This window comes from Asterias rubens, chromosome 5 (genome assembly GCF_902459465.1).
Source record: "Asterias rubens chromosome 5, eAstRub1.3, whole genome shotgun sequence".
Classification (NCBI taxonomy): domain Eukaryota; kingdom Metazoa; phylum Echinodermata; class Asteroidea; order Forcipulatida; family Asteriidae; genus Asterias; species Asterias rubens.
The window spans coordinates 8638974-8659347 of record NC_047066.1 but is presented as its reverse complement, the minus strand read 5'-3'; the positions used below and the strand labels follow the sequence as shown (position 1 = coordinate 8659347).

At 39.8% G+C, this 20374-nt stretch overlaps 1 protein-coding gene across 1 annotated transcript in view; it reads left to right on the top strand.

Moving 5' to 3' along the window:
* The window catches only part of LOC117290432 (probable E3 ubiquitin-protein ligase HECTD4), a 71942-nt gene that overhangs the window by 33237 nt on the left and 18331 nt on the right, over positions 1–20374 (top strand). The window contains 10 exon segments of the mRNA XM_033771843.1: positions 872–1033; positions 2118–2266; positions 8267–8513; positions 15486–15741; positions 16384–16653; positions 17027–17292; positions 17871–18031; positions 18789–19005; positions 19130–19318; positions 20233–20363. Of these exon segments, the coding sequence (XP_033627734.1) occupies positions 872–1033; positions 2118–2266; positions 8267–8513; positions 15486–15741; positions 16384–16653; positions 17027–17292; positions 17871–18031; positions 18789–19005; positions 19130–19318; positions 20233–20363 (2048 nt within the window).

Genomic DNA, 20374 nt, shown 5'->3' with positions numbered 1-20374 from the left:
AAAAGTTGTCCATTCTATTTACAGGAATGATATTCTTCCTATTGTCGATTTTGTTGCCCTTTAGAAAAATCTTCTATGGCCTGATGAGTCTATTATAGCCTGCTCCTTGTGTACATTGTATATGTACATTGTAGGTCAGCCCTTGTACTTGATAAAGTGTTCCTATTTTTTTTTTACCAAGGACCAAATATCATGCCTGTATTTAAAGCCATTGGACACTTTCGGTAAACAGTATTGTCCAAGGCCCACACTTCATGTATCACAACTTCTACATAAAATAACAAACCTGTGTAAATGCAGGCTCAATCTGTCATCGGAGTCGGGAGAAAATAACGGGAAAACCCATCCTTGTTTCCGCATGTTTCGCCGCGTCATGACATGTGTTTGAAATAAATGCCGAGAATTGATATTGTTTTAATGTTTTCTCTAAAAGTAAAGCATTTCATGGAACAGTATTTCTAGAGAAGTCTTTCACCATTACCTTCTGTAAACCCCGTAAGTTATTTGTAAATCTGTGAACTTTAAAAAAAAATTCTGTACCGAAAGTGTCCGATGGCTTTAATAGATGTGAAAATTGCATCAGGATATAATATACGATTTTGGTTTTACCATAAATCGATGCGTGGCAACCAAATATCCACAGGCTATAGTACTTTGGTGTGGTTAGAACCCATGACCCCCCTTCATTCAAAAGCAGATGTCTGACCACTAGACCACTGGGCATGCCCAGTGACGAAAGATCAGTTTTATTTTGTTGTGTTTTGTAAAACCAAAATAATATTCATCCATTTTAGGTTTAAAACTTTCCATTTGAGGGGAAAAAAACAGTAAGTGAAATTATTTTTTTTCAAAATTGTTGTTACCCCAACAGTCTCAAGATATCGGTTGGAACCCGAGCCGTAGTTTCCCCCCGCCCCGTGCCTGCCTCTTCTCCCACAACCAGACGGCCGTAACCTTCCTAGGAGATAACAACGCCGGGAGTGGTTTGCCGAGGGGGGTCATGTGTTACGCCACCCAGCCTGTTCCACACCAAGTATGTACCTTGAACTGCGCCCTCCTGCAGCTGATTTCACCAAACTTGGCGCAGCTGTCTAAGTCCCACTTGTGCTAGATTTTTTGTGTACAGCATGCGAAGACTTAATAATAATCATAATAATAATGGGCATTTATAATGCGCCGGTATCCATCTAAAGATGCCCATGGCGCAGTGACACAATAAATGGGAATAAGTTATGAAGTCCTTATTAGATGGGTCTTGAGGGACGTTTTGAACAAAGCTATTGATGGAGAAAGTTTGACATGATCCGGCAAGTCTTTCCACAATGAAGGGGCAGCGGAAGTAAATGATCTTTCACCCCATGATGTTTTGGCCAGGGGTTTCCTCAAAAAGATGTTTGTTATTAGATCGCATAGACTGGCGGTTGGAAATATGGGGTTGGAGTTCTTCTGAGAGATATGGTGGTAAAGTGCCTTTTGATGAGCGATAGACATACACGAGGATCTTGAAGATGATTCTGTCCTTAATGGGTAGCCAATGTAGATCTTGTAGGATAGCTGTGATGTGTACTCTAGTGTTGGACCGGGTTACAATTCTGGCGGCAATATTTTGAAGGCGAGACAAGCGGTAAATTTGATTATTAGGCAGTCCATAGAGGAGAGAATGTCCCAGTAAATACTTACGCAGTAAATGTTGCGCAAGAGGATTAACGCAGTTGCTTGAAGTTTTTTGAATCGGCGAAAGCCCTTTGTTAAAGCAACCTTATGGTGGTTCTCACTCTTTCAAATCTGCTAAGTTAAGGAAATCAAATCCCAGTGCCCAATTTCATAAAGCTGCTTCAAAAATAAGCAGGATACCATTCACAGATGGTACATACGAAATGGTGTTTTATTCGTTAACCTTATTCATAATTTTGCTTAAAAACAAAAAATAAAATTGTGCCCTGGCTTGCAGTCACACAGAATGTTGCGCTTACAGCTCTCTGTAAAGTAAAACATAAGTGATTCTATAAGCGCAGAATTCCATGGTAAGCACAGCCAAAATTATGCCCTGAACTGTTACACACCCGGGTCAGAACATTTATTTGTTTAATTGGTCATATTCTATTTCCTTCCAACAGGCACCGTCCTTTTACTGGGAGCTGGAAATCTGTTCCAATGGTGACTTGGCTGATGAGGCAGGACCCTCCGTGTCATTTGGGTTTGCACCCAGCGCCGAGAAGAAAGAAGGGGCCTGGACGAATCCTGTGGGCACTGTGCTCTTCCACAAGTAAGATCTTTATCTAATATCAATACAGTTAAAGACAGTGGACACTATTGGTAATTGTCAAAGACCAGTCTTCTCACTTGGTGTATTTAAACATATGCATAAAATAACAAACCTGTGAAAATTTGAGCTCAATTGGTGTCGAAGTTGCGAGATATGAATGAAATAAAAAACACCCTTGTTACACAAAGTCTTGTGCGTTTAGATGCTTGATTTCGAGACCTCAAATTCTAAATCTGAGGTCTCGAAATCAAATTTGTGGAAAAAATAATTTTTTCTCAAAAACTACGTTACTTCAGAGGGAGCCACTTCTCACAATGTTTTATACTATTAACAGCTCTCCATTACTTGTAACCAAGAAAGTTTTTATACCAAAAAATATTTTGAGTAATTACCAATAGTGTCCACTGCCTTTAAAAGCCTCTTGTTCTCAGGTTTTCACTTTGGTGTAATACTTACCTACACTTGGTTGTCGACCCCGTCAATCAAGGACTTCTCTTTGTTCTCCCAATGTGTGGACTTGGTCTCTTTTACAAAAATCCCCATTTAAAAAAATTTACACGAAAGTGAAGCGCAAACATCCTCGCTCTGCCAAACGCACGGACAAAACAGGTAGAAACCACAACTCTCTCTCACAAAAGTGTACACACAACTTGGAAAAACATTTTGTTTTATTGTGTACAGTGCCTCAAATCTACTTAGTTATTTTAATTTCAATAGTTGGGTTTGTCAATAGCAGACTGTACAGTTGAACAATGTTTTACAAATTGTACATTTTAGAAAAGCCAGACATCGTTTCGTTTTATCTTGTGTCCTCCAAAGAACCATAAATTTGTTTAAGAGGAATGACGATTGTGTGATTGTCACTCGGAAACCACTTTTTGTTTATAAATTTCAAATGTTCTTTTACGTTTGTATAGCCCTTCCTACCTTTGATTCATGTAATTGGCGACCCTTGTCAAAAAGTCTTCTACACGGATTAACCCTTTAGCACACACGCAACATTAAACATAATGTCACACGCTCCTTAGTGCACCAGGAAAATTCAATTGATTTCCGGCCCTATCCAGAAATCGTCGGATAACAAGTTGAGTTTATTTTGTAGAGGATGGAATTATCTTCTGGATGATTTTCACAGTTCCTTTGTTTGTCTCACAAAATTCAAGCTTTCAGGTTGGAAACAAGAGAGATCAACAAAAATTTGAAAACATTGTTTGCGTATCAAGTGAAGGTTTGTTTACGTGGAAAGTTGTGCACACAAGTTTTCTCAACTTAACTGTCGTCCGACAGGAAAACAAAGCTACGAAAAGTGGTTGAAAATAATCACAACATACCTTGAGAAATGAAAATGAATGCCTCTATTATCAACAGATACCTTCTGTACCTAAATTCTTTTGTAAAATCCTTTCAAATCGCAGTATTCCGTGTGTAAAAACACCAGAAAGTTTGACGCGAAACAAGCGGAAGACTGCCATTACTGTGTACATGCGGCGTAGTACGTGGTACATCCCCTATACGGTCCGGCTACACAGAGAAAACGTACAGCTACACACAGAGAAAAAGCACCCACTCATACATGCGTTGTTTGATAGTGAAATGACTTCGACCTTTGAACCTTACGTCATTTTTTCTTATGTGGACCATGTGCTATTTTTAGACTGTTGTCATCTTGAGATCGCGCTCTATCTACGGCTGTTTGCTGCGTTATAACCGCATGTGTATAACTCAAATTACACCATGTCAAACTGCGCGTGCGGGCGGTATGCGTGGTCATATGCAGGGCGCTTCCGGGCGTTACGCGGGCTAAAGGGTTAAAACTGACCCGGCGATTCCTTTCACACTACAATGTATAACCCAGAGAATAAGTTAACCAAGTTCCACACTAACATCAAGATTGGTGGGTTAACTCTTGTCCTGGGCAGGGTTAAATTTTACCGGGATTAAGCCAGTTTGGGGTTTGTTACTTCAGAGAAAAGTGTAGTGTGAACTGTGAATACTCCTTAACAAAGATTCTCCAATTAAAGTCTAATGTGAAAGTGGCTAATGGGTCATAACTGGTTCAGTAAAAACATTTATTGATAGATACTGTGCTACAATGATGAAACTGTGCTATATAGGATGTGAGGCATTACATGGTGAGGTATCAATATATATTTGGTTTGTGGTAACGCCATGTGTGTATCTACTTCCCAGGTAGAGTTTGTTCTTAAAAGAACTGTCTTTCTTTCTTCTACTACTGCGGAGTAGATTTGTTGGGTGTTCGGGAGACTTCTCAGTTCTGAAAAGAACTGTCCTGCTTTTTAACTATTACCCGGGGGGGGGGGGGGGTCATTAACTAATTAGTTAGTCCTTAAGTGCTACCACTACATTAAAACATTTCTTTTAATTTATGTTTACATTTTTCATTCTTTCAACAAAAACACTAGTTTCTAGTAGTAATACTACAAAGCCTGTGCAGTTGGCTTAAAAATCATTAGATTGTGAAAGCACTAGGAAGTCTTATCATGGACAAACGAAATGTCAGTTCAAAGCATTTACGATGAAAGAAAATCTCTGTGTTTGTAAACATCCGTCGATTTCACAAAACTCTTCCTAACTTAGGATTAATCTTATGACTCAGGACGAGTCCCAACCCTGCACTGTAGCATGCAGACCTTAAGATTAATCCTAAGTTAGGACGAGTTACTCGTCTTAACTCGAGATAAGACGAGTCCTAACTCTTTGTAAAATCGACGGCATGATAATAATTTTCTGTGATTTTAGTAGCTCTTTCGAAGCTTTGACCAAAATAAAGTTTGGGAATTTAGCTTCAAGTCTCGACTGCAGTCAGTGTTTCTAGAGTGTTTATATAGTTGAAGATATATTCCTTTAAACTATAACCTGTGACAATTTTGATTTCAAATGGTGGTAGCATTTTTCAGATATCATAAACAAATTTGTGGGACAAAAAGTGATATATTTTTCCATAGCCATAGTACTGCAGAGTAAAATACTTTTCATAATGCATTATACCTCCATGATTATACTATCCAAAGCTGCTGTATATTTAACCACATTAGGTTTTTTGCCATTAATTTTCAGAGCCATTACCAAACGTATACAACAGTACCTTTGTTACTGCAAGAGTTTACCATCCCTTGACTTCCAACCAACACCATTATTTTGTTTATTTTCTAAAATCAAACATGCTAAATATACAGCCATTTGTAAAAAGAAAAAAGTAATTACCTCTTCAAAACTCCCTAGATTTGCGATCTAAAGTTAAGCAGGATTATCCGTCACACCAATAGCTGACACTGTGGCACTCCCTTGTACAGTGAGTTGCGTGTTGACTTCCTGCCTCGTTGATCCACTAGTGGTGTCCACGCGGTTGGCATTGCGCTGACATCCACCACACACCATCTTCCTGACTTGTTTCTGAAAGCGTTCGTAAGTGAAGCAGTAGATGATCGGATTGACCCAAATATTCACCACAACGAACGCACTCACAACTCGGTAAACCTTCCAAGCTTTCAGTACACCAAGGTTTGCGATTAGGTACGTAGTCTCAACTGGTACCCAGCAGAGTGCAAAGAAAATAGCTACAACGAAAAGAGTCTTTGTAACGTTCTTCTCTGCCTTGGACAGCATGTTCTGAGCGTTGTTGACTTGTCCACTCTCTCTGGCTCCAGAACGCTTGTGAAGCTCTAGAATTATCTTGATGTACGCGAAGAGTAGGATGGCCATTGGGATGACGAAGGTTGTAAGGATTATAATAAACACAACGACTGCCTTTATCTCACGAGTGGAGACAATGTCCACACATGTGCCATTCGATTGATATTTGAAGGGCATAGAATGGGTAGCAGGTAAACATCCTGACAACCAGATGGCTGCTATGATTAATCTCAGCCGACGACTTGAAAACATGTTACGATGTCTGACAGGCTGGCAGGTTGCAAAGTAACGCTCCAAAGAGATTGCCACCAGGTTGTTGGTCGACGTAAAAAAAAGAGCAAATGGGACTACTTCTGGCTTCCACAGTTTACAGTAAAGTGTGCCCAGAAAGTTGTCTGGCACGACATCCGATTTTTCCACACAACGGCTGAGAAAAAAAAAGAGAGAGGCCAGAAAATCCACGACGGACTGATGGATGATGAGCTTATTGGTCGTAGAGTTGAAAATGTTACGGTATCGCAGCATGACCAGACAGACGAATGCATTGCCAAGCAGTCCAAGTGAACACAATATCAGGTACATGTAGAACAAATCTGGCTTATCTTCGGACATCTGTGGCGTATTTGAACTACTGGACTCTGTTGTCAGCTCCATTATGGTTAATGAAAAAGTTTGAAGTAAACGCTTCCTTGATAAGATTAGAGAGTGCTTTCTTTTTTATTGCTCTCCCCTTTTTAAAAAGACTTGTTTTTGTTTAATTTGTTTGGTTTCTAAGAATTACAGTCTATGCGATATCATTGTCATCACTTAGTGGTTATTAAACTGCATCAGAACTCTATCGTAAAAAGGGAGACACAGTAAATGTAAAGTTTGTTCTTTCTTCAGTTATGTCAATTAATAAACCACAAGGGAAACTAAATTTGTAGAGTTGCTTTGGTTGGTGTACAACTACACAGTTAGTTGATGTCTCCTTTTTTTGGTTTGTCATGAGCAAGTACTGATGCTGTCATCGTTGAAATGAAACAAGAATTCATCTTGCAATGATCTGAGCAGGGATGATGTCCCAACCAAAGATGGCTTTTGAAACTGCTAACTTGCTTTGTCAGCAAACGTTGTTGTACTGCTACTCTGTTGCTGAATTTCTATCAGTGTACAAATGTCATATGACGGCTTGTATCGTTTTCAAAGCTAAAGACAGTGGCATATGTCTTCCTTGTACCAGCGTCCAAAGTTGTTGTCCAGTGATTTCAGGTTTTTTGTCTCTAAGTACTTCTTCAGATTCTTAGCTTTATAGTTATTTCCCCCAAAAAAATTCCCTTGTTCAGTAATTAAGTTCACTCTCTTTCGACTTATTTTCCTTCTTTTTTTCATTTCTCTTTCAGCTAAATTTCATTTCATTTAATTTCATAGCACCAAAAATATACCACCAAACATAAGGTCACTCTCTTTCGACTTATTTTCCTTCTTTTTTTCATTTCTCTTTCAGCTAAATTTCATTTCATTTCATTTCATAGCACCAAAAATATACCACCAAACATTGTAGGGTGCTTTTTTGCTGCAGGTAAATTAATGTCGATGGGGAACTTGATTACACTAAATTATGTTAGTGATGCTTGAAGGGTAACTCTCTGCGGAGTCGATAATCTAATAGAGTTCCTTGATTGTAGAGCAGGGCATGTTTTATTAATTTTGTGGCAAGTTTTTGATCAAAATATGACAAACAGAGTCTTGATTCTGCAATTTTTTTTTAATTTTTCGAACTGTGCCAGTCGACCTAAATTGCTTATAATGTTCAAGGACAAAACACTACGACAAAGTTGTTTCGTGTAGCTGTTTTGAGTATTTTTTTTATTGGTTGGGCGCGCTGCGATTTGTAGCAACTGCTTGATTAAATCAAATATTTGGTATAGAATATCTTGTGGACTTGTTTTTGAAAGCTATACTTATGTAAACTATTTTTGTATAAATTGTAATTTTTACTGTTAGTTGGCCAATGGCCACGAGTGTAAATTAAAACTAAAGCGCTCAGAAATGAAGAAGTAGATGAGTGAACAAAATTACAGGCATAATACTCGGGTGGGATTCAGACCCATGACCTTTGCAATTCTAGAGCAGTGTCTTACCAACTAGACCACCGAGATTGCCCGGTAGCTAGAGGCCGTTCAAATCCTATATTTTAGAAGCGGATACGGCAATGATATATGAGATGGGAATTTGCATCAGGGATAAAAAATATTAAATTTGGTTTTTACCCATATCCCGCCCATGTGTGTAGCACTGTATACTCGAGTACTTACCCGAGCTCTTTGTAATTTGTTGTTTTCGTTATTCCTTTTTTATTTACAGCAGCGGCCGAGGTGTGCACTACAGCGGTGCCAGCCTGCTACAATGGAAGAGCCTAAGACTAGACGTAACTCTAAACGTTGGAGACGTGGCCGGCATCGGCTGGGAACGCGATGGGGAAGGAGGTAGCCACGCCCACGGTCAGCAGGCTAAAGGGCGTGTGTTCTTGACGTACAATGGGCGGAGATTGTCGGCTACGCTGGACGGAGTGGCTGGAGGGATGTGGCCAGTTGTTCATGTGCAGAAAAAGGTTAGTGTTAATTATTATTAATTATCAAATAATTCTGATAAATGATTCACGCATGAATTCTGAGGGTTGGTGGTTGGTTGCTGTCTTCTCGGGCAATAGTTTGGTTGGATTAAACATTCTTGTGAAAATATCTTGACGTTTGTTGCTGTTTTCTCAGCAAGTAGCCACTGTGTTCAGCTGAAACTTTCACATGTCACTTTTTATTTTTAATGTATCTTTCCTGATAATTTTGCCTGTAAATTAGAATTTTGTTGACAAAAACCAACCTGTGTCCCTACCTTTAACAAAACAGTAAAGCAGAGCTTCGTAAAAGCAGTTTGAATTGAATTTGAATTTTCGATTTTAATAGAATTGACAAACCTTGTGACCCGAAGGTCAAATTACAGAGTCATTACAATTGTTAAAAATAGATAACACAAGTTCCATCAGATTAGCGTATATTTTCCAAGGACATTGAAAAACACTTAAGGGAACATTACAGAATTTTGTTTTGTTTTGTTTGGGACACCGCCAACATAGGGCTAGATAGCTCAGTTGGTAGAGCGCCTGCACGTTAATCCAGAGGTCGTTGGTTCGAATCCCACTCTAGTCAATTCTTTGTTCAACCCCCAAAAAGATTTTGTTTTGCTAACAAAACATTTTCTGGCAGTGTAAGCACTTTATGTAATCCACCATGTACATAAACTGACAAACCTGTAGAAGTTTGAGATCGATCAGCCATCTGGGTCACAAGAAAACAGTGAAAAAACGATAACACATTTTACATTGACATCGATTACAAAAAAAAAGAATAAAACGCTCACTGAGCGATAAACTCCAAACATGAAATTAGGTTTATTTATTTCTCATCAAATATGACGTTTCAGACAGAAATATTTTGAGGGCTGTTTCTACTATCATCATCAATAGACCGTGTAAGTTTTATGTAAGTCTGTGATCTTAGACAAGTTTTTTCCTTACCAATTTTGTAATGTTCCTTTAAAGCCATTGGACCCTTTCGGTAAGCAGTATTGTCCAAGGCACACACTTTGTGTATCACAACTTCTATATAAAATAACAAACCTGTGAAAATTTAGGTTCAATCGGTCATCGGAGTCGGGAGAAAATAACGGGAAAACCCACCCTTGTTTCCACACGTTTCGCCGTGTCATGACATGTGTTAAAAATAAATCAGTAATTCTCGATTCTCGATATCAAGAATTGATATTGTTTTACTGTTTTCTCAAAAAGTAAAGCATTTCATGGAATAATATTGCAAGAGAAGTCTTTCACCACTACCGTCTGTAAAACCTGTAAGTTGTTTGTAAATCTGTGAACTTTTTTTTTTTTTTTTCTGTACCGAAAGGGTCCAACGGCTTTAATGATTGTTTGATGAGTCCCCCATGTGTGCAATCATTGCTGGAGAATGAATTTGATATAAAGTAATCACATGTTTTCATCAGCGGAGGAACTTCAATCATTATCTCTGAATCACTAATTGAAGAAGAAAGCAAACTAATTCAAGGATTCATCGGTGTCGACAGATGACATTTTTTTTTTTTTTTTCTGTACCGAAAGGGTCCAACGGCTTTAATGATTGTTTGATGAGTCCCCCATGTGTGCAATCATTGCTGGAGAATGAATTTGATATAAAGTAATCACATGTTTTCATCAGCGGAGGAACTTCAATCATTATCTCTGAATCACTAATTGAAGAAGAAAGCAAACTAATTCAAGGATTCATTGGTGTCGACAGGTGACATTTAAAAATTGAAATATAAAAAATGCAGTCCAGGGGGCCGATTTCACAAGGCAATCAAATTCATCGCAAGATCAATTGTAAGTCTTACAAGAGTGATTTGTATTGTGACATCACACTTTACTTGGCAATTATGATTGATTTTGCAGTTAAAGACACTGAACACCTTTGGTAATTATAAAGACCAGTCTTCTCACTTGGTGTATCTCAACATATGCATAAACTAACAAACCCTGTTAAAATTTTAACTCAATTGGTCGTCAAAGTTGCAAGAGAATAATGGAAGAAACTACCCCTTGTCGCATAAGTTGTGTGCTTTCAGATGCTTGAATTTGAGACCTCAGCTGAGTTCTCAAATTCAATTCAAATATTTTAGTGAGAAATTACTTCTTTCTCAAAAACTACTGTTCTTTAGAGGGAGCCGTTTATCACAATGTTTTATACCATCAACAGCTCCACATTTCTCGTTACCAAGTAAGTTTTTATGCTAACAATTATTTTGAGTAATTATTACCAATAGTGTTCAGTGCCTTTAAGATAAATCTTAGCTCTGTGTGGAATCGGCCCCAGAGCTGCAATACAGAGGAGACATGTAGTGAAATTTGATTGTGTGGCGATGCTGCTATGGAAAATTCTGGACGATGCTTGTTGATGTTATTAAAATAGGAAATTTTAAAAACACACGGTGCTGAGGGACAGAATTTTGAATACATGGAGACCTGGTATTCAGCACACTCTAGAAGAGTGTTTAAATGTATCATGAAACCTTGTTTAAAAACAAGATATCATAACTAAAGCTTGCTGATCACTGAGTTTGATCGACTTCCATGTCTGGCGCTGATGGAAAGAAAGTTTTATCAGTTGGAGACACTGATGCACAGGTCACTCTGGAAGAGGCTTGTTATTGTATGAACATTGGACATTTCAAAAGCCTACAAAACCTGTTAATGTATGAAAACTGGATACTTCAAAAGCCTACAAACCTGATAGAGTATGAATATTGGATACTTCAAAACCTACAAACCAGAACTTGCCGATTACGGGGTTTGACTAAAGCACACATAGTTCAGCACAGAGGGAAAGAAATTCTGTTGTGTGGACACTCTGCTACATGGCACACTCTGGAAGAGACTTGTATATACATTGTATATTGTATATACAATGAATAGGGTAGATGGCCTTAGCTTTCGATCCAATCCGGACCTTCTTCAGAGGCATAAGACAAGTACAAACAAATACATATCCATTTATAGAAAAAGAGAGGGGGAAAGGGATTAAGGAAAGGATCCAGAAAGAAGCGGGAAAATAACAGCCAATCAAAGTTCCTATTTCAGAAACAATATTGGGGGCTATGAACCAATAGGAGTGAAGTGGCGAGGACAAAGGATGTTTAGAATGAAAGGAAGGGTTACTGGACCATAAAAGTGGTAAATGTATTGTTCGACAACAATGGAGGGAGACATGAAAGGGTAGGATTAGAGGGCAAGTTGCATCATGATGCAACTAACAATGGTCAATTAATAAGAATAGCAAGATCAAAGGTATGATGATTTTAAAAATAGGTATGAGGGACCTGTGGAAAAAAAGGGGGGGGGTTACTTACATCAGATAGTTACAGTGATGAATTTATAAAAACAACTTTAAACTAGGTTAATTTATACTTTATGTACAGAATATATACAACATATGAGTTCTTAGGCAGAAGTGAAGTGGAGGGTAATGAGAAGTTATTTAACACCAGTGTTTATGTTAAGTCCAAAGGGTTTTACTGTCTTGAGTTGGTGAATCCAGTGTGATTCTCTATTCTTGCGGTGTGTGTCATCACCATTGCAAGCTTCAATCACCAGAAGTTCAACATCAATGACACTATGATTGGGGCTGTTGAAGTGGATAGAGACTGGGTACGGTTTCTTAGTCTTTATGGAAGAGACATGATTCGCAAAGCGAACACTAAGTTTGGTCTTAGTCTCTCCCACATATTGTAGCCCACATCTCTTACATGATATGACATAGACTACATTAGACGTGCTGCATTCAGAGTCGGTCTTGATGTTGTATGAAGAGCCAGTGGTATGACTCTTCACCTTAAGTGAGGGTTTAATGTGCAGACACGTTTTGCATTTGGAACGGGTACATTTGTGACAGCCCAGTATATCTGTCGGGGGTTGTGTTTGGACTGTACCTGGGGGAAGTTTGGCCCTGACTAGTATGTCACCAAGGTTCTTAGGGCGGCGGAATGCAACCATGGGAACCTCAGTGATTGCTGAGTGTAACCTGCTGGAGGAGTGAAGTATAGGCATGTTATTATTGAGAATTGAGGGAAGTTTGGGTAGTTTGGGGTGGAAGGTGGTGACCAAAGCAACTCTATTGGTAGGAGGTTTTTTAGCTCCCGTGTTAGTCAACAGAGTATGACGAGGTACGTTGAGAGCCCTGTTGATAGCAAGTTGGACCCTACGTTCGCTGTGTCCCCTAGATACAAGGTGTTTCCTTAGCTCTGATGAGCGCCTCTTGTACAGGGTATCTGTGGAACAGATACGCCTGATACGTAAGGCCTGACTGTAAGCAATTGCCTTCTTACAGTGACTAGGGTGACAGCTATTGGAGAGAAGGTACTGGTGGGTGTCGGTGGGTTTACTGTAAACATCTGTGACAAGGCCATTAGGAGACTTGGTTATTGTCACATCTAGAAAGTTCACACTGGTGAGAGATTGTTCGGTAGTGAACTTTATGGTGGGGTGAAATGAGTTGATATGGGCAATAAACTCATCCAAGCTGTCTTGGTCACCACACCAGATGGAGAAAATATCATCAATAAATCTCCACCAAACTAGTGGTCGGATGGGGGCGGAGGACAGGAGTCTGTCCTCCAACTGAGACATGAATAGGTTAGCATATGAGGGTGCCATTTTGGTACCCATGGCAGTACCCTGTACCTGTAGAAAATGCCTGTCAGAAAATGTGAAATTATTCTTCATTAGAATGTGGCTCATGAGTTCCTTAATATGACTCACTGAGGGGCGGGACTGATTACTAGCATTGAGGGCAGAGACACATGCACTCATGCCTTCATGATGGGGTATGTTAGTATACAGTGATGAAACATCAAAAGTAACCAAAATAGCAGAGTCAGGTATTTGGTGCTTGACCTCATCTAGTTTGTGGAGAAAGTCTTTGGTATCCTTGATGAAGGAAGGAATACGGCAGACTAAGGGTTTGAGGAAGCTATCAACAAACTCAGAAATGCGCTCTGTGGGGCTACCATTCCCAGATACAATAGGTTTCCCCGGGTTATTGGGCTTGTGTATCTTAGGTAGAAGGTAGAACCTTGCTGTACGGGGGTCATGTGGGAGGAGATAGTATATTGTATATACATTCATGCAGATGAAGACAAGAAACTTCAAAACTTACAAACCAGACCCAAACCTTGCTGGTTGCTGATTACTTGTTTGATTATTGCACACACAGTTTGAAACTACACGTGGGAGTTTATTTTAACTTATGTGCAACTCAAAAACAAGCAACTAAGTTGCAAGTTTATACTTGTTCATTATGAAAACATACATAGATAACATGCCTAACCTTGCTGCCAATGTGGTTTTGGGGGCAGTCGATGTTCTCTTAACTTTTATTCTTCCACTGGTTTTGATTTTATTTGCGTACATCAAAATCATCATGAAGCTCTGCAGGCGTTCAAAGCTTGGTGGTGGTAATGCACTTTCCAAAGCCAACAGAAACGTCACTAAAACTCTGCTCGTTGTGGCTGTATTCTTCACCCTCTGTTGGGTACCAGTTGAGATCGACTACTTTCTGTACAATATTGGCATAGCTGAACTACATGTGTCTGAGACCCAGACTGCTGAGACCAGTTATATGTACCAGGCGTTTAGCGCCCTGCTGGTGGTGAATCTGTGGGTCAATCCGATCATCTACTGCTTCACTTACGAACGCTTTCAGAAACAAGTCAGGAAGATGGTGTGTGGTGAGCAACGTGTAGGTACCACTGACCACGGTGCCGTTGATCAACCGAAAAGACGGAACCTAACTGCACAACACTCTGCACAGTGTATTACTGCAGTATCAGTTATCGGACAACCAACTCTTGGAATGGTGGAAAGAAAATAGCATTGAACAATCTAAAAATTGTAGATTTTTTACTTTTCTTATCATTCTTACAACTGCATCCTGTCTAGAATAGTCGTTCCTTATGAGTGTTTTCTTATCATCACATCAGTGCAAAGACGTTGTATCTCGATGTTGCATAAAAGTTGCATCAAAATGCTCTGTGCACACAAAAAAAAAACAGTGTATCTCTGCGCTTACTTGTTTTTTGTGTACATCAGGTGCTACTTTAAGCGACTGAGAAACAACTGAATTTACAGTGCCTAATACACATAGGTAAACAAGTTTGAATCTCGGTCTTTGGCCCTTGTGTCCTTGAGCAAGACACTTCACTATAATTGGTTCTCTTCACCCATGCGTATAAATGGGTACCTACAAAGGTTGATGAGTTTGAAAAAGTCTTCAGAGCGCCACAGCATCCCGGACTGTATACTTCCCAGGGAGCTGAGAAAGTTGACGGGAATGTTATTGGCACAATGATCAGGGCACTAATTTAAAGTGCATTAAAAGGGTTGTTGTGAAATCCGCTATATAAGAACTAGTTGTTATTATTATATAACTTCAGTCAGCAGCTATTGACAATGCATGAACAACAGCGATTACAAATAACGTGGAGTTGAGTTTTAAACATAAAAAGCCAACCATCAGCCAGCCTAGTTAAATGGAACAATCCAAAGAACTGAGGATTTGTATTGCACTTCAAAGAAAGCTTCAAACAAACTAACTCTGACATGTGAAGAAGCATGCAACTGCATTACGTTACACAGCATTCAAACATTTGGACACAGTTCTCGGATTTGGGAAGAACTACCGAGGGAACTCTCCTCTGTAAATGGCACATCATGGAAAGAAATACTGACCTCGGACATAACACTAGGGAAATAATTTACAAGATAACGGAATACTCTGCAGGGTTTGAAAATCAAACCAAAAATTCTATCATAATATGGTAAGTCTTACTTACCCACTTCTGCTGCACGGTCTAAGGTTTATCACTTATTCTGGCTCTAAACCCAGCATACATTTAATTTTTATTGTACATTTACCACAACAAAATTTTGTTTTCATTGACTCATAAGTTTTATTGAAAAACATTATTTCTTGTCTTGATGCAGAACACGCGTGTTCGTGCCAACTTCGGTGCGCGTCCCTTCTGCCACGCGGAAGGTCGTCAGCACCACGATGCCGCTGTCGAAGCCATCGACCCGAAGGAAGAGATCGCAGCCAACTTCAGCATCCTGCCGTTCCACACGTTGGAAGAAGCCACCAATGAGGGCGCGAGTATTGAAGTACCTCAGATGGAGGCTGTGGGTGACTCGTCACCGGCTGGGCCACCTTGTCGACAAGTTTCATCTCCCAGACCATCAACAGGTATGTGGTTCACAAATATTGAAAACATACACTGCTTTAGATCGTAAAAATAGAAAATTGTTTGTCTTGGTGTTTTTAAGGACTTTGGTGGGAATAAGCATTTATTTAATCAGCTTTTTGGGTCTGTCCTTGTCTTTTAGCTAGTTTCAATGTTATCTATTTTTTCTGTATGCTTGATTTTAACGACGTATAAAATAATATAATAAACAAATAAAATAAATGGCTCAATTTTCATCGGTATCAGAGCTGTATACTGAGAGATGAACACCTGTCAGTCAGCCCCAAGGGTATGTGGCAACATGCCCCTGGTGGCAGTTGATTTGAGTCAATAGCCCAATTCAGTTAAGTATAGCCCCCACCTTGAAGTGGCCGTCCGGCTAACCATTCGGTTAAGTGGTCTCTCATAAAAAAATATATATATTCGGTACTTTCCAGAGGTCTGTGAAAAAAATAATAATACTCGGGAGGGTTTCGAACCCATGACCTTTGCAATTGTAGAGCAGTGTTTTACCAACTAGACCACCAAGATTCCCCGGTAGCTAGTGGCAGTAAGAATCCTATAATGTAGCAGCAGGTACCGCAACGATTTATAAGATGTTGAATTTGCATCGGGGATGAAAAGTTTTGTTTTTAATCTTTCAGATTATGACACGGATGAATCGGTCAACTACAAGCTCCGACAGAGTTACAATAACTTCACGACTATGGGGGCAGACGTCCGGATCTTGAGCGGCTCCCAAGACGAGACCAAAGACGATGAGGAGGACGGGGACCAAGAGACCCAGGAGGACTTCCACGCCCTCCTGGTCAAGGCCTGGGAGAGCAAAGTGTTCCCCGTCATCAGGAGACGGTTCAGGAATGAGGCGGAGAGACGGTCAGGGTTGGAGCAGATCAAGGGAGCTCTGCAGCTGGGTAAGTTGAAGCTTTCCCAGTGTTTTGCATAGGCAGGGTATTTTTATTTAGTCCGATTCCGATAGAAATGTTTCAATGAGACTGTCCATTTTTGTTGAAGGCCCAACTACCATACCTGCTTTTAGATCCATACTTTAACCATGACAAGAATTGACAATATTGTGTGTGATCTATCTTATCGCAATTAAAGACTTGTCTTATTAATACAAAATAATTCTAATGGAATTTGTTTTTAGACACACAAAACAAAACGTTTTTATAAAAGGTGTGCAACCCTATTTTTATGGTGTTTTTTTGTTTATTTTTGTATTTATTTGGGGGGTTTTATTTGTTTTTTATGTACGTGTATTTGATTTTTTCTGTTTTCCTCTAGGTATGACCGACATCGCCAGGCAAACCGTGGAGTTCCTGTATGAGGAGAACGGGGGTATGCCCCGTGATCTCCACCTTCCCACCATTGAAGACATCAAAACCGAAGCAGCGAAATTCACCATCGATAAGGTCCGCAAGGGAACCACAGTCGTCATCCACCAGCCAGATACGACGGGGTCGGCCGGGAGCACCGTGGTACCCAAGTTTGCTGTACGTGCCATGCTGAAGACATTTGGACTGACCGGGATGGTTTTGGATATCGACTCGGTAAGAGGGACTATGTTAATGGAATATGGACTGTTACAGAGAGCAATAGCAATGGCTTTTGGCCAGTACAATGAATAAAGTCCTTAATGTGCGGTCTGAAGTTTTTCAGTACATTCAAAATTTATGGGATGTTGATGTTTTTGTATAAGGTGGATAACATTCTGCTGACTGCTGACTGCTGAATTTTCCTCTGGTTTTCCTCTTACACCTGTGTGTGATAAACACTGGATACCTCAGTGCTTTCCATGTCCAAAAAATGCCACAGGTTACCCAGGAGGGATTCCCATCCAAGACATCTTTATTCTAGAGTCCAAAACTTTTTATTTACCCCTTGCACCAACATCACACCCGCTACTGTCTACCACACAGTCGCTATTTCAGGAGCCAAATTGCATGTAAAATTTATGTTAAGCATGTGTGTGAATGCCGCACACCTGAGATGCACACTACAGTTTATAAAACATGGAGACAGAACTAGATAATTGTGATGATGACGTCAAGTGAATTTTGTCAGTACATGTATACACAAAATTTGCATAATTTATTGAAATTGCTTTTTAAACTGTGCCCTTTAACAGAGACAGGAATTAGTGCAAGTTGAAACCTACCTACGCAGTGAAGGGGTCCTGGTACGCTACTGGTACCCATTGGATATGCTGGAGAGACCACACGCAGGGTACCGGCGGGGTGCGCTGACGGGGCTCGGGGCGTTGGATATAACAAACATCAATATTCACAGGTAAAGCATTTTAAAAGGTTTGACGTTCTGTGTCAATGTGCCATTTTGAGGTATGGAGGACGCTATAGTATTGCACTGTTTGGTTTGAGTGTCTACAGAAAAATTTACCCAAATAATAATATATATATATAATATTGTCAAAGTCTTATACTGCGCACGTACATGTATCTACCAACAAGGTACTCAAGGCGCTTAATATATATATTTATTATACAGAAAGAGAGGTTTTGAAAGTTATGAATTACGAGACCCAATTATGAAGCACCTTATAAGGGATTACAAGTTGCTACGACGCATTTAGCAGCCACGGACAGGAACACCGGGGCGAACCCTTCTCTTTTTGTTAAGTGCACAGGGTTCTTTTACATGCGATACACAACACATGGGACCAACGGCTTTACGTCCAATCCAAACCTGTTAGTGTCCATCCATACCTCAAAATGGCTTATAGCTACCCTCTTGTTGAATGGATTGCAATAATTTCATCAGAAACAAAGAATAATATTTTTGATTATTTTTATTTTGTATGTTAAAAACTGTGGGAAAATCGTGTAATATTTGTGCCTCTATGGTATTTTCTCCGGCTGGTTATATCTGTGGAAGCTATTTCTTGCGTCATTGTTCAAACTGAACGACCATCAGAGGCTCCCGAGTTGGTGTTGTCTGAAGATGGCCCCTCACACTACATGTACTAATACTTTCAAATTGCACCCTATGTTCAATTATAGACTATAAGTAATTTTTTATTTGCCAACAGAGAGCTGCTTCATGCGGAGGCCACGTCGGCGCGCATGTCCTGCCGTACAGCCCTGATGGAATTCCTAGGTCACTGCCAGAGTCCAGAGGTCATTGAGGTCATCCCGTGCTCTTTGACCTCGGGTCAAGCTTCGGCCAATCCTGAGCAGGATATCTCTCATCTGCAGCTTTTGTCCAATCAGCTTTTAGAATCTCCTCAACCCGATGGCGCCTTACAGGTAGGTGTTTTTATTTCTTCATGCTCTCCCTATTTTGTTTCAGTTTGGAAACTAAAGTTGCTTTATACCTGTCACAGTCACATAGTAGGAGGGTTCATATAAACATTTCTTTTATTTCCCCTAGGCTTCCTCATTGCTCACTGCTCAGTGGCTGCACCAGTGTCTAGCAAGCAACACTCGCTGTCTGGCCGATATCTTCTACCAAGACACGCAAACCTTGAGGAGGGAGCTGTTTATCGCCATGGCAACTGCTGCGCACATGGGCGAGGGCAGGCTGTTGGAGCTGACCAATCAGCTGTGTGGAGTTCTTCAGGTAGTGGAGTTTGAATTGAATTGAATTGAATTGAATTGAATTGAATGGTTTACTCGTCAAGTATATAAAAATACATGAAATTTACAATCCTATTGTACAACAACATATAAAATATTCAAATATAAAATAGCACAAACGTTTGTGTTTACATTAGAGAGAATTTACCTCATTTGTTGTTTCGGAAAAAGCAAGCCCCCAGTTGATAGGTTTAAAACGGAAGAGACTTTTGCATGCTGTGTCAAACAAAATAAGTGCTCATAGTACTAGCCTGCAATCATTAGAATCAATTTATTATGGCAGACTGTGTTAACACACTAGATCTATAATGCGTGACGAGTTTCACCAAGCAGGAGGTTATTTCCAATTCCTTTCTTCTAACCGTCATCTTAAGCATTTTAAAGGTAGTAAGAGGTTTACTGATTAATTGGATCTAGTTTGTTGGGTGTTTTTTTTTCTTCTACTATTGTAAGTAGAACTTTGGGTTTATCAGGGCTTAAAGGAACATTACAGAATTGGTTTTTGCTAACAAAACATTTGCTGGTAGTGTAAGCACTTAATGTAAACCACCATATACATGTACATAAACTGACAAACCTGTAGAAGTTTGATATCGATCGTCCATCTGGGTCATGAGAGAATAGTGAAAAGCAGATTACAAATTTTGCATTGCATCGATGCCAAAATAATAAATTAATAAAACGCTCCCTGAGCGATAAACTCCAAACGCGAAGTTAGATTATTTATTTCTCATCAAGTATGTTATATTAGACAGAAACATTTCAAGGGATGTTTTCAACTATCATCATCATTAGACCCTGTAGGTTTTATGTAAATCTGTGATCTTCATGATTTTTGTTTCTTACCAATTCTGTAACGTTCCTTTAAATGGCTTTTTGTTTTGTTGTTGTTTTCAGAGTGCACCGCATCATTTCCCTTGTGAGGTTACCACAGTCATGGAGTCCAAGTTGAACACGGATCTCCTGTTCCCTGGTGCTTCTGCAGTCATCGTCAGCTGCCAGCAAGATCCAAAGACTGCCAGGAAAGAGTAAGAATCAT